Source organism: Molossus molossus, unplaced genomic scaffold (genome assembly GCF_014108415.1).
Source record: "Molossus molossus isolate mMolMol1 unplaced genomic scaffold, mMolMol1.p scaffold_m16_p_10, whole genome shotgun sequence".
NCBI lineage: Eukaryota > Metazoa > Chordata > Mammalia > Chiroptera > Molossidae > Molossus > Molossus molossus.
In genome coordinates, this window is record NW_023425345.1 from 106,220,085 (window position 1) to 106,232,699 (window position 12,615).

At 50.5% G+C, this 12,615-nt stretch overlaps 1 protein-coding gene across 6 annotated transcripts in view; it reads right to left on the bottom strand.

Annotated features, from left to right (window-relative positions):
• Window positions 1-10,298, bottom strand: part of BID (BH3 interacting domain death agonist) — a 41,728-nt gene extending 31,430 nt beyond the window's left edge. Inside the window, exon 1 of one of the 6 annotated variants that reach the window (XM_036253146.1) lies at window positions 9,469-9,668. In XM_036253146.1, coding sequence (XP_036109039.1) covers window positions 9,469-9,614 — 146 coding nt within the window. In that variant the 5' untranslated portion in view covers window positions 9,615-9,668. Of the gene's footprint in view, window positions 1-7,963; window positions 8,182-9,092; window positions 9,299-9,468; window positions 9,669-10,204 lie in introns of those variants that run through there. The other 5 variants (XM_036253147.1, XM_036253148.1, XM_036253151.1 and 2 more) reach the window with 5 other exon arrangements.
• Between the last annotated feature and the right edge of the window lie 2,317 nt (window positions 10,299-12,615).

Genomic DNA, 12,615 nt, shown 5'->3' on the forward strand with positions numbered 1-12,615 from the left:
TCACATTGATGTTCCTCTCTCTCTCTCTCTCCCTCCTACTCTACCTGAACAAAAAAATGGAAAAATGTCATCGGGTGAGGATTAAAAGAAAAAATTTAAAACACAATACACAGAATGAGAGAAAATATCTGCAAATAATTTATCCAACAAGGGATCTATATTCAGAAATATAAAGAATTCTTATAACTCAACAACAAAAAGATAACCCAACTGCCCTGGCCGAGTGGCTCAGTTGGTTGGAGCATCATCCCACACATCAAAAGGTTGTGAGTTCAATTCCTGGTCAGAGCACATACCTATGTTGCAGGTTTGATCCCTGGTCAGGGTATGTATGGGCAACCAATTAATATTTCTCTCTCGTACTGATGCTTCTCTCTCTCTCTCTCTCTCTCTTTTTCCCTTCCTCTCTCCCTAAAATCTATATATTTTATCTTCATCCTCATGTGAGGATTAAAAATAATAATAAAAAGATGACCCAATTAAAAAGTAGGCAAAAATGTCCTAGCTAACTTGCTCAGTGGTTAGAGCATTGGTCCATGGACCAAAGAGTCGTGGGTTCAATTCCAGTCAATGGCACATACTTCAGTTGCAATTCGATCCCCGGCCCTGGTCAGGGTTGTGCAGGACGCAACCAAATAATGTGTCTCTCTCACATTGATGTTTCTTTCTCTCTCTCTCCCCCTTGCTCCCTACTCTCCTTCCCTCCCACTCTATTTGAAAGTCAATGGAGTGAACAAATATTATGAACAATTATACAACAACAAATTCGACAATCTAAGCGAAATGGACAAATTTCTAGACACACGTAGTCTCCCAAAACTGAATCGGTAAGAGATAGAAAATTTGAACAGACCAATTACAACAAAAGAACTTGAAGATGTAATCAAGACTCTCCCAGCAAACAAAAGCCCAGGCCCGGACCGCTTCACCAGGGAATTTTACCGAACATTCAAAGAACTAATACCCATTCTCCTCAAACTATTTCAAAAAATTCAAGAAGGGAGATTTCCAAACTCATTTTATGAGGCCAGCATAATTCTAATTCCAAAACCAGGAAAAGACACTACAAAGAAAGAAAACTACAGACCAATATCCCTGATGAACGTAGATGCCAAAATCCTGAACAAAATACTAGCAAATCAAATCCAGCAATACATCAAAAAAATTATTCACCATGACCAAGTGGGATTCATCCCAGGGATGTGAGGCTGGTACAATATTCACAAATCAATAAATGTGACACACCACACAAACAAAATGAAAGATAAAAATCATATGATCATAGCAATAGACGCTGAAAAAGCATTCAACAAAATCCAGCATCCATTTCTGATAAAAAAGCTCAGATATCTGGGAATAGAGGGATCATTTCTTGACATAATAAAGGCCATATATGAAAGACCTACAGCCAACATCATACTCAATGGACAAAAATTAAAAGCATTTCCCTTAAGAACAGGAACAAGACAAGGATGCCCACTTTCGCCATTCTTATTTAACATAGTACTGGAAGTCTTAGCCACAGCAATGAGACAGGAAGAAAAAAATAAAAGGGATCCAAATCGGAAAGGAGGAAGTGAAACTGTCATTCGCAGATGACATGATACTATACATAGAAAACCCCAAAGACTCCATCAAAAATTTATTAGACTTAATAAATGAATTTGGCAAAGTAGCAGGATACAAAATTAACTCCAAGAAATCGATGGCATTCTTATACACCAATGATGAACTCACAGAAAGAGAAACTGAAAAAACAATCCCATTTACAATCGCAGCAAAAAAATTAAGATACCTAGGAATAAACTTAACCAAAGAAATAAAGGACCTATTCACAGAAAACTACAGGACATTGAAAGAAGAAATAGAGGAAGATATAAAAAAGTGGAAGCACCCTGGCCGGTTTGGCTCAGCGGTTAGAGCGTCGGCCTGCGGTCCAGAGAGACCCAGGTTCGGTTCCCGCTAAGGGCATGTACCTCGGTTGCAGTTTGTCCCCGGCCCTGGTCGGTTGTGCGGGTGGCAGCCACTCGATGTGTCCCTTTCACGTCGATGTTTCTCTCTCTCTCTTCCTCTCTCTCCCTCCCGCTCTATCTGAACAAAAAAATGGAAAAATGTCCTCGGGTGAGGATAAAAAAAAAAAGTGAAAGCACATACCTTGTTCATGGATTGGAAGAATTAACATCATTAAAATGTCCATACTATCGAAAGCAATCTACAGATTCAATGCAATCCCCATCAAAATACCAATGACATACCTCACAGAACTAGAACAAATACTTCAAAAGTTCATATGGAATCAAAAAAGACCTCGAATAGCCACAACAATCTTGAAAAAGAAGAACAAAGTAGGAGGGATCACATTACCAGATTTCAGGTTATACTACAAAGCCACTGTAATCAAAACAGCCTGGTACTGGCACAAGAACAGGCATATAGACCAGTGGAACAGAACAGAGAACCCAGAAATGGACCCAAGGCAACATGCTCAATTAATATTTGACAAAGGTGGCAAGAGCATACAGTGGAGTAAAGACAGCCTCTTCAATAAATGGTGTTGGGAAAATTGAACAGCGACATGCAAAAGAATGAAACTAGACCATCAACTTACACCATACACAAGAATAAACTCAAAATGGATAAAAGACTTAAATGTGACTTGTGAATCCATAAAAATCCTAGAAGAAACTGTAGGCAACACAATTTCAGACATCAAACGCAACAGAATTTTCACTGATACATCACCTAAGGCAACAGAAACAAAGGAAAAAATGAACACATGGGACTATATCAAACTCAAAAGCTTCTGCACAGCAAAAGATACAATCATCAAAATGGAAAGGCAACCCACTGTATGGGAGAGCATAATTGCCAATGATATATCAGATAGGGGTTAATTTCCAATATATATAGAGTGCTCATACAACTCAACAAAAGGAAGACAAAAAACCCAGTTAAAAAAATGGGCAGAGGACCTAAATAGACACCTCTCCAAACAGGACATACAAATGGCCAACAGACATATGAAGAAACGCTCAACATCACTAATCATCAGAGAGATGCAAATTAAAACAACAATGAGGTACCACCTCACACCTGTCAGAATGGCCGCCATCAACAAATCATCAAACAAGTGTTGGCGAGGGTGTGGAGAAAAGGGGACTCTAGCACACTGTTGGTGGGAATGCAGACTGGTGCAGCCACTATGGAAAACAATACGGTGTTACCTCAAAAAATTAAACACTGAACTCCCATTTGACCCAGTGATCCCACTTCTAGGAATATACCCTAAGAAGCCTGAAACACCAATCAGAAAGAATATATGTACCCCCATGTTCATAGCAGCACCATTTACAATAGCTAAGATCTGGAAACAGCCCAAGTGTCCATCAGTAGAGGAATGGATAAAACAAGCCATGGTACATATACACAATGGAGTACTATGCAGCTGTAAGAAAGAAAGATCTCTTATCCTTTGAGATGACATGGAGGGACCTGGAAAGTATTATCCTAAGCAAAACAAGCCAGAGAAAGACAAGTATCATATGATCTCACTTATTTGTAGAATATAATGAACATAACAGTTTGAGGAATGGGGTAGTCCCAGAGACGTGGAAGTGGGGTGCAGACTGACAATCCCCAGAAGAGGGGGTGGTGGGGGAGAGATAAACCACAGAACTTATATGCATGTATCTATGAACAGTGGACATGGACAACAAAGCTGGGGACAGGGCAGGGAGGGAGGGAGAGGGGGAATCAGTGGGGGAAAAAAACAGTCCCAAAAGGCCAGTATGACTCCGTTTACACGAACTCCCCGCAAGAGGCAAGTCCAGGGACAGAACACAGATGGTGGCTGCAGAGCTGCGGGAGAGGGACGGGAGGGACTGAGAAGTGTGCAGGCTTCTCCTGGGAGTGCTGAAATGTTCTAAAATTAGAATGTGGTAATGGTTGCACAACTGTGAATATATTAAAATCCACTTTAAATGGGTGCATTTTATGATATGGCAAATATTTCGATAAAAAGAAAGCGCTGGCCCAGGGGAGGCGGGAGAAAGGCGCAGGGACCTCCACCAGAGGCTCCGGCCGTCTCCTCCCACGGCTCTGCTGCCCCAAGCAGGTCCTCAGGAGCCCATCATCCTGGGGTGCCACGGCCTCCATGACCTTGAGTCTCCTGCTTCCCTCACCTGCTCTTCTACAAGAACTGTGCCCAATGGGTAGGGCTAGAGGGCTAGCAGGGACGGACACAGGTGTCCCAGGGGCTAGTCCAGCAGGGTCAGGGTGGCCTTTGCCTGTATCAGTGCCTCGCCTGCAAACACCACACAACTGTCCTCCTCTTAGAGCTTAGTCGGGGAGAAAAGGGCATTGCCAGGGCCGAGCAGGAGCCCCAGCCGCCTCCTGGGCCTGAGCTGGCAGCCGGGCTGCGGGATGGCGCAGGTGGGCAAGGACAGTCACCAACACGGACAGAAGTGCCTTCGTGGGTAACACTGTTCCTCCTGCCTCCCAAGTCCTGGCAGGAAGCCTGGTTTCCTCACCTACGAGAGGGAGCACGTGCTGTCCGCTGAGTGTGACAGGACAGCCAGTGCCATCACTCTACATACTGGTCATCGTCACTGCAACAAGATGCTGGGACCAACAAAGGTCCTTGACTCAGCTCCCTGGGCAGTCAGGTCAGTCTGGAAGGTTGGACGAGACCAAGGTTCCTAGGAGACGCCCCAGGAAGAAAACAAGGCTTTCTGAAAAGCAGTGGCCGCCTGGGGGCCAGGCGGTCCCACAGGTGAGCCACACCGGGTGTGACGAAGGAATGGAGACCCTCGCAAGGCTGGGGCAGGCAGGGTGGGCAGAAGCGACCATCTTCCTCGAGGCTGAGCTGTCACCCAGCCCCAGGGCCTCCCACAAGCCTCCCAGCCCACTGCAGCCCTGCTGAGAAGGCTCCCAGGGAGGCTCCGGTCAAGGGCAGCCTCTCCCCTCCTTAGCAGGGCCTGCCTTCCTTCCAGGTCTCCAGGCTGGAGGAGCCTGGCTCTGGTCCCTCTACCCCTCCCCACCCCCAACCCCCTGCTGCCACAGGCACAAAGGCAGCTGGGCCCAGAGGGGGACAGTCAAAGCGGTGACCTCCCCGACTAGAAGCCAGCAGCCAAAGCTCAGGTTCCAACTGAACCCCACAAGCAGCCCCCTCCTTCCTGCTGCCAGGAGGTGAAAGCCTGGCTGGGGAGGACTTTCCCAGCCCTGATGACACAGGTCTGCCTTCCCAGGCGGCAGGGCCTCTATCAGGAATGCACTTGCTGAGGCTGAGGGGCTGCGGACCTGAGCATCTGCCCGGCTGGCCCTCTCCAAAGCTGAGGCACACCTGGCTGCGGCCTTGGCCTGGTCTCTTCTCCCGGAACCAGATACTCCCTGCAGGCCCGTCTGCACTCACTCCCAGGAGGGACAGGCTGCTGCCTCCAGGTGCCCTCTGCCTCGCCCCCATCCCACTCCTGCCTGCTCCCCCCCCCCCGCCCCGCCCCGTCTGGCACTGAACGCCTACCCTGTCCTGTCCTCCCCTGCCCCAGCCCGACTAGACTCCAGTCCTCAGAGCTCTGCTTTCAGCGGGCTCTCCCTAGAGAAACAGGTTAAACCCCAGCGAAAAAGCTCAACTCCTTAAGTCTCCAGGGCAAAGGAGTATGTTAAACGGCCCATGTACTCCTACCTCAGAGGGACCCTCTGAAGGTGGACAGGTGTGTGTGGGGGTCACTGCACCTGCCACCTGACCGGCTTTCTCCATCTCTAAAACGGACACCGCCTGCTTCACAGGGTCAAACAAGGAACAGGGAAGTGCCCAACATATGATGGCCACTCTGTCTCCTTTCACTTTGTGTGTGTGTGTGTGGGGGGGGGTTCCAAGCAGAAGCTCTTGCGACAGGGTCCGTCCTGGGCCCAGGGGGCAGCCCCTGAACACACTTGTCCGACATGAGCATGTGTGTGAGGAACCTCACCACGGGTGCTTCCATCTTCACAGGATGAGCATAAAAATTAAAATGAGACATATGGTTATGCAAGCTGAACCAAGAACAGATGTGGAGATGCCCATGACACAAATACACATCACTGGTGGGCCAAGGGTTCGCCCAGGACAAGCACGGGGACACCAGCTAGCCAGACGCCCGGCCGCGTCTGGAACCCCAGCCACGGACCCAGCACCTTCTGAGGGAAGGGGGTTTGTCCCGCGTGAGCATAAGGTGGATGCTGAGCTGCCCTCTGGTCAGCACAGCCATGAGCAGGGCAGAAACTATTACCTGCCAGGTGGGGGTTCCCATCCAGCCCAGGCAGCCCGGGCAGCAGACAGCCTCCCGGCACCCACGCCTTCCCCAGGGCAGACGACCCTTCTGTGGGCCTGCGGGGAGGGGTCTCCTTTTACACTGGCTTATGACTCCAAAGGTCTCTTTTCCCCTTTAACACTCCACCTCTGGTACCGAAACTGACAGGAATATCGAAGGGAGAGGGTAACTTAAAACAGACCACTTCCTTGGTGGCTTCTAGGACCCTTGACACAAATACCAAAAATCCCTAGAATTTGATTTGCAGAACCTTCGAAAGTAGTTGTTTGGGGCTCCAGCCCAATGATCACGTTTGCCTGGCCCTGAGACTTCCCCATGTTGACAGATGCAGGCAGGAAGAGGAAGGGAGGACTGGGTCAGAGGTGAGGGCTGGGCCCCCAGGCGGGCAGCCCAGAGGGTCCGTGACAGTGCTCTGTGAAGCACCACTGTCCTGTGCACATCACTACTGCCTCCTCGCGGAGCTATCTTCACTGGGGGGGAATCCCCGGAAGACCGTGGTCCTCTCTGCCCTTCACCCTCAACGTCTAACACTATGGGGTGCAAAGGTGGGTGGCCCCCATTTGGGGAACGGGGTGGTGAGAGGCCAGGAATCCAGGCAGAGCAGAATCGGTAGGAGCTGGAACTCTGGTCTGACTCCCTCCCTCAGCTGTAACCTGGGCAAGTAACCTCTGCGTGCCTCAGTTTTCCCACCTGAAGAACAGGGACCACCTAGTCTGATTACCATGACGTCCTAACGAGCTAATTAACGCCATGTAAAATTCTGAGTGCACCTGACTCACAGTGAGACATGGCTGAGCATCCTCACCCTCAACTAGCTGTCCTTCTTGGAACTGTCAATGGCTTTGGGCAAGAACACATGTGGCCTCTAGGGATGGCCAGCCAGGTACTGCTAATCAGATCCTGTGCGTGGGAGGCCCACTGGGGTGGGCAGCTGGCTCAGGGGGCACTCCAGACCTGCGCTGCCCTCCACAGCCCCAGCCTGCAAATGGTCACGTGAGGCGTCATCACAGGAAGCGCTTCCTGTGGCCGCAACTCTAGAGTGAGGGTTCTCATGTGCCAACAGTCCAGAGCCAGCATCCTGGGCACCACCAGGATACACACAGTCCTGGATTAGGATGACTGCTTGGCCTTGAAAACTGACCACCACAGCCTCTTGTCCCAGTTCCCGATTCCTCTACCTTACACCAGACAGAAAGAGAATGTCATTCACTACCCTTCAAGACTTCTGCCCCAGCCCTGGCCAGTTTGGCTCAGCGGTTAGAGTGAGTCTCGGGTTCAAGTCTGGTCAAAGGCATGTACCTCGGCTGCGGTTCGTCCCCGACCCTGGTTGGGGTCTTGCAGGAGGCAACCAGTCGATGTGTCTCTCTCACGTCGACGCCCCCCCCTCTATCTGAAGATATTTGAAAAAATATCCTCGGGTGAGGATTGAAAAAAAAATACAAAATCATAAAACAGTAAATTAAAAAAAAAGACTCCTGCCCTGGAAGGCTCCAGCGTCAATACCCTTCTGCCGTATGCCCTATCCTTCCTGAGTCCAGGCGCCTCATTTACAATGGGTGGAACCTTCAGGTCCTCCAAGGAGCCTCCCAGGCTGGCTAAGGCTGTGAGCTGCCCTGGTCAGGGCCTCAGATGAGATATGCAATGCCCCTTCTCACCTGGAGACACCCCTTTTCCAGCGAGACAACCCTCTCCCAGCATTCTCGGCACTGCCCTGAGTGCACATGTCCTTCTTCTGTAGCTGGCAAGCTCCTGTTCATCCTTCAGAGTCCACCTCAGATAACCTGACCTCCTCAGACAAAACTAACAGCAACCTGGGAGACTGGGTAAAAAAGTGAAGTGATTGAGCCCTGGCCAGTTTGGCTGAGCGGTTAGAGTATCAGCCCGCAGACCAGAGAGTCCAGGTTTCGGTTCCCACTAAGGGCATGTACCTCGGTTGCAGTTTGTCCCTGGTCCCCGTTGGGGTCGTGCGGGTGGCAACCAGTTGATCGGTCTCTCTCACATCGATGGTTCTCTCCCTCTCTTTTCCTCTCTCCCTCCCGCTCTGTCTGAAGATAAATGAAGAAAAAAAAATGTGCTCGGGTACAGATAAAAAATAAAAGTGAAGTGATTGAGAAGTACAAATTGGTAGCCATGGAGATGTAAAGTACAGCATAGGAAATATAGTCAATAATATTGTAATAAATGTGTACGGTGCCAGTGAGTACTGCAAATATCAGGGGGAACACTGTAGGATTAGGATGACTGCTTGGCCTTGAAAACTGACCACCACAGCCTCTTGTCCCAGTTCCCGATTATGATCGTCTAACCACTATGCTGTGCACCTGAAGCTAATACAAAATAATACTCACTATAAGGTGTAATTGAGAAAAACAAACAAACAAACAAACAAACAGAAACTAACAGAGACCCACCCCATGATCCTATAGCTCTTTGCACCAAACACCACCAAGGCCTGCATCCCAACATTGTATTACAGTCACCAGTCTGTCTCCATACCCATGAGACAGCACCCTGTCCCTCCTGAACCTCCATGCTGGGCGCAGCACAGCACCCAGAGTGCTCAAAGAAGCCATGAGATGTGTCCTGTAAGCCCCAGCCATGAAGTGCTACACAAGGCCTCCTGTGGGCGCTGCCTTGCACCTCTCCTTAAGACCCCCTGCCCCCAGGAGAGTCCGGAAAGCTCACAGTCTGGGCAGCAAGGGTCCTCTTCCCAGTGACGTTCCACTAGAGCTCTGTCCACCTAACCTTTCAAACCAGATGACTCCCCTCCCCCTTTCCTCCTACCTCTGAGACCTGACTCTTCCGGAAGTTACTTCCAGCGGACTCCCAAGCCCCAGATGGCACAGACTGGGGCCCAGGAGAGTCCTCCCCAAGCAGAGCCGCCATGCGCCCCAGATGGGCGGCGATGGAATGTGGAAAAACCACATCCTTCCCAGCGGGATGGCTAAGCGGCCGGATGAGGCAGGCCTGAACGGGCGGAGGGCTCCGTGCTGGCTCCCGACCTACTCCTCAAGCCCTCCCAGGCCCACCAGGTGAGGCCAATCCAATCGCACCAGGGCCAGGCCCAAACCCAAAGCCAACTCCACAGAGGCCTTAACTGTGCTCCTCAAGCTGGTCCGCCCGGCCCACCCTGGCCCGGCCCGGCCCGCCTCTTGCTTACTGAGTCTCGGAGCCGGGCCAGGGTCTCCGGGGGCACTGAGTCATCCCCGTGCCTGCCCACCACTGCTCACAGGTCCCGGTCGGGGGCCCCGGCCACCGCAGGTGCTGGGCCGTGCTCCAGACAGACTTCAAGGTCTGCGCCTCCATCTGAGTTCGGATCCGGGGCCAGACCGTCCATTCTTGCCGGCACGGACCACACGGCCTCCTGTCTAACCCACGCGCGCGGGGTGTCCGAGCCCCCCTCACCCCACCCCCCACTCTCCCCTCCGCGCCCCTGCATCGCGGCGGCGGCGGCCCCACAGCCCAGCGCCACACCGAGGGGGAGACACCCTCCTCCCGGAAGGCCGGGGCCCCGCGAAGGGCGGGGACCAGGGGGCGCGGGCCTCGCTCTGCCCCGTGCGCGCCGGGCGGCCGGGCGGGAAGCCTCCCTGGCGACGGCCGGCCACGGGGGCCGGGCGGGGGCGCAGGCGAGGGCGGCCCGACGCCGGCGCGGGAGGAAGGACGGGGCGCGCCCGGCCCGCGCGTCTTCCGCTCCCGCCGCAGGGCGCGGGCGGCCGGGGCCACACCTGGGGGCTGGGCCGGCGCCGGGCGCCTCCCCGCCGGCGGGGGCGCGAGCTCGCAGCTCCTCGTGGGTCCCGGGAGCGCGGGCCCCTCACCTTGCAGCCGCGGAGGCCGAGCAGGGGCCGGGGCTCGCGGGCGCGGCCCTTCTCCCGGGCGCCTCGGGAAGGGGCACTTACTCCAGCCGCGGGGACGGTGCGGCGTTTCCCGCGTGGACTGCGCTCCGGCTGCTCCGGCGGGAGAGGAGGAAGCCCGGGACGCCCAGCCCTCACGGAACGGGACGGCACCGACCGAAGCCCCTCCCCGGCCGCGCGCAGATCCCTGATGACCGCCGGGCTGATCGCGGCGCCGGCGAAACAGAAACGGAAACAGGAAAGCGGGCGCGACGAGCGCGGGCAGCAGGGCCGAGGACTGCGCCGCCCGGACGGGAGAACCCAGCTCGGAAAAGGAGGAGACTGGAAGGACGCGCACCCAAAAATCATCACATGGTTACTCTAATGACAATCAACTTTCTTGTATCTCCCAATTTTTCTTTTTAAAAATATTTATTTTTAAATTATGGTTGAGCCCTGCCCGGTTTGGCTCAGCGGTTAGAGCGTCGGCCTGCGGTCCGGAGAGACCCGGGTTCGGTTCCCGCTAAGGGCACGTACCTTGGCTGCAGTTTGTCCCCGGCCCTGGTTGGTCGTGCGGGTGGCAGCCACTCGATGTGTCCCTTTCACTTCAGTGTTTCTCTCTCTCTCTCCCTCCCACTCTATCTGAACAAAAAATGGAAAAATTTCCTCGGGTGAGGATATAAATAAATACATAAATAAATACATAAAATTATGGTTGACATACAATATGTTAGTTTCAGGTATACAACCTTGTGATTAGGCATTTATATAATTTATGAAGATATCACCCCAATAAATCTGACACCATATACAGTTATTACAATATTGACTATATTTCCAATGACTATTCTGTAATTACTCATTTGTACTTCTAAATCCCTTCACTTTTTTCACCCATCTTCCCCAACCCTCTTTCCCCATCTGACAACCTTCAAAATGTTCTCTGTATCCATGAGTCTGTTTCATTCTGCTTGTTTATTTTGTTTTTTATTTATTTTTTTTACCCTCACCCGAGGACACTTTTTCATTCTTTGTTCAGATAGAGCAGGAGGAAGAGAGAGAGAGAGAAACATTGAGTGGCTGCGACCCACACGACCAACCAGGGCCAGGGACAAACTGCAGCCGAGGTACATGCCCTTAGCGGGAACCGAACCCGGGTCTCTCCGGACTGCAGGCCGGCGCTTTAACCGCTGAGCCAAACCGGCCAGGGCGTTTATTTTGTTTTTTAGATTCCACATATAAGTGAAATCATCTGGCATTTGTCTTTCTCTGTCTGACTCATTTCATTCAGCACAATACCTTCTAGGTCTATGCTGTTGCAGCTGGCAAAATTTCATTCTTTTTTACAGCTCTATCATATTCCATTGTGTATATGCACCACTTCTTTATCCACTCATCTATTGATGGCACTTACGTTGCTTCGATATCTAGGCCATTGTAAATAATGTTGCAACGAACATATGAATGCATATGTATTTTGATTTGGTATTTTACATTTCTTAGGATAAAGACCCAGAAGTGGAATTGCTGGGTCCTTTTTTATCTCTTTTTATACAGTAGTCTTTGTTTTAAAGTCTATTTATTATGTCTGGTATAAGTATTGCTAACTTAGCTTTTTTTTTCCCCATTTCCATTTTCATGAAATATTCTTTTCTATCCCTTTACTTTCAGTCTTTGTATTCTTTCCATCTGAAGTGAGTTTCTTGTAGACAGCAGATGAAAGAATCTTGTTTTATCATATATTCAGCTACCATGTGGCTTTTGATTAGAGCAATTAATTCATTTGCATTTAAAGTAATTGTTGATAAATATGTATTTGTTGCCCCTCCCCCCTCCTCTTCCTCTTCCTCCTCCTCCTCCTCCCTTTAACATTTATTGTAATCCTGGTTTGGTGGTGATTGAACTCCTTTGGCATTTTTTTTTTTTTCTTTTGTGAGAAGCTCTATCTGTCCTTTGATTATAAATGATAGCTTTGCTGGTTAGAGTAATCTTGGTCCTTGCTTTCATCATTTTGAACATTTCTTGCCAATCCCTACTGTAAAGTTTCTGTTGAGAATCAGCTGGCAGTCTTATGGGTGCTCCCTTGTAAATAAACGACGACTTTTTTTTGTTGTTGTTGCTACTTTTAAGATTCTCTCTTTGTCTTTCACCTTTGGCATTTTTATTTATTTATTTATTTTTGTTACAGATGTTTCTCCTTTTTCCCCCACTGATTCGCCCCTCCCCCTCCCTCCCTGCCCTGTCCCCAGCTCTGTTGTCCATGTCCATTGTTCATGCATATCTGCATATAAGTTCTGTGGTTTATCCCCCACAACCCCCTCTTCTAGGGATTGTCAGTCTGTACCCCACTTCCACATCTCTGGGACTACCCCATTCCTCAGACTGTTATGTTCATTATATTCTACAAATAAGTGAGATCATATGATACTTGTCTTTCTCTGTTTGGCTTGTTTTGCTTAGGATAATACTTTCCAGGT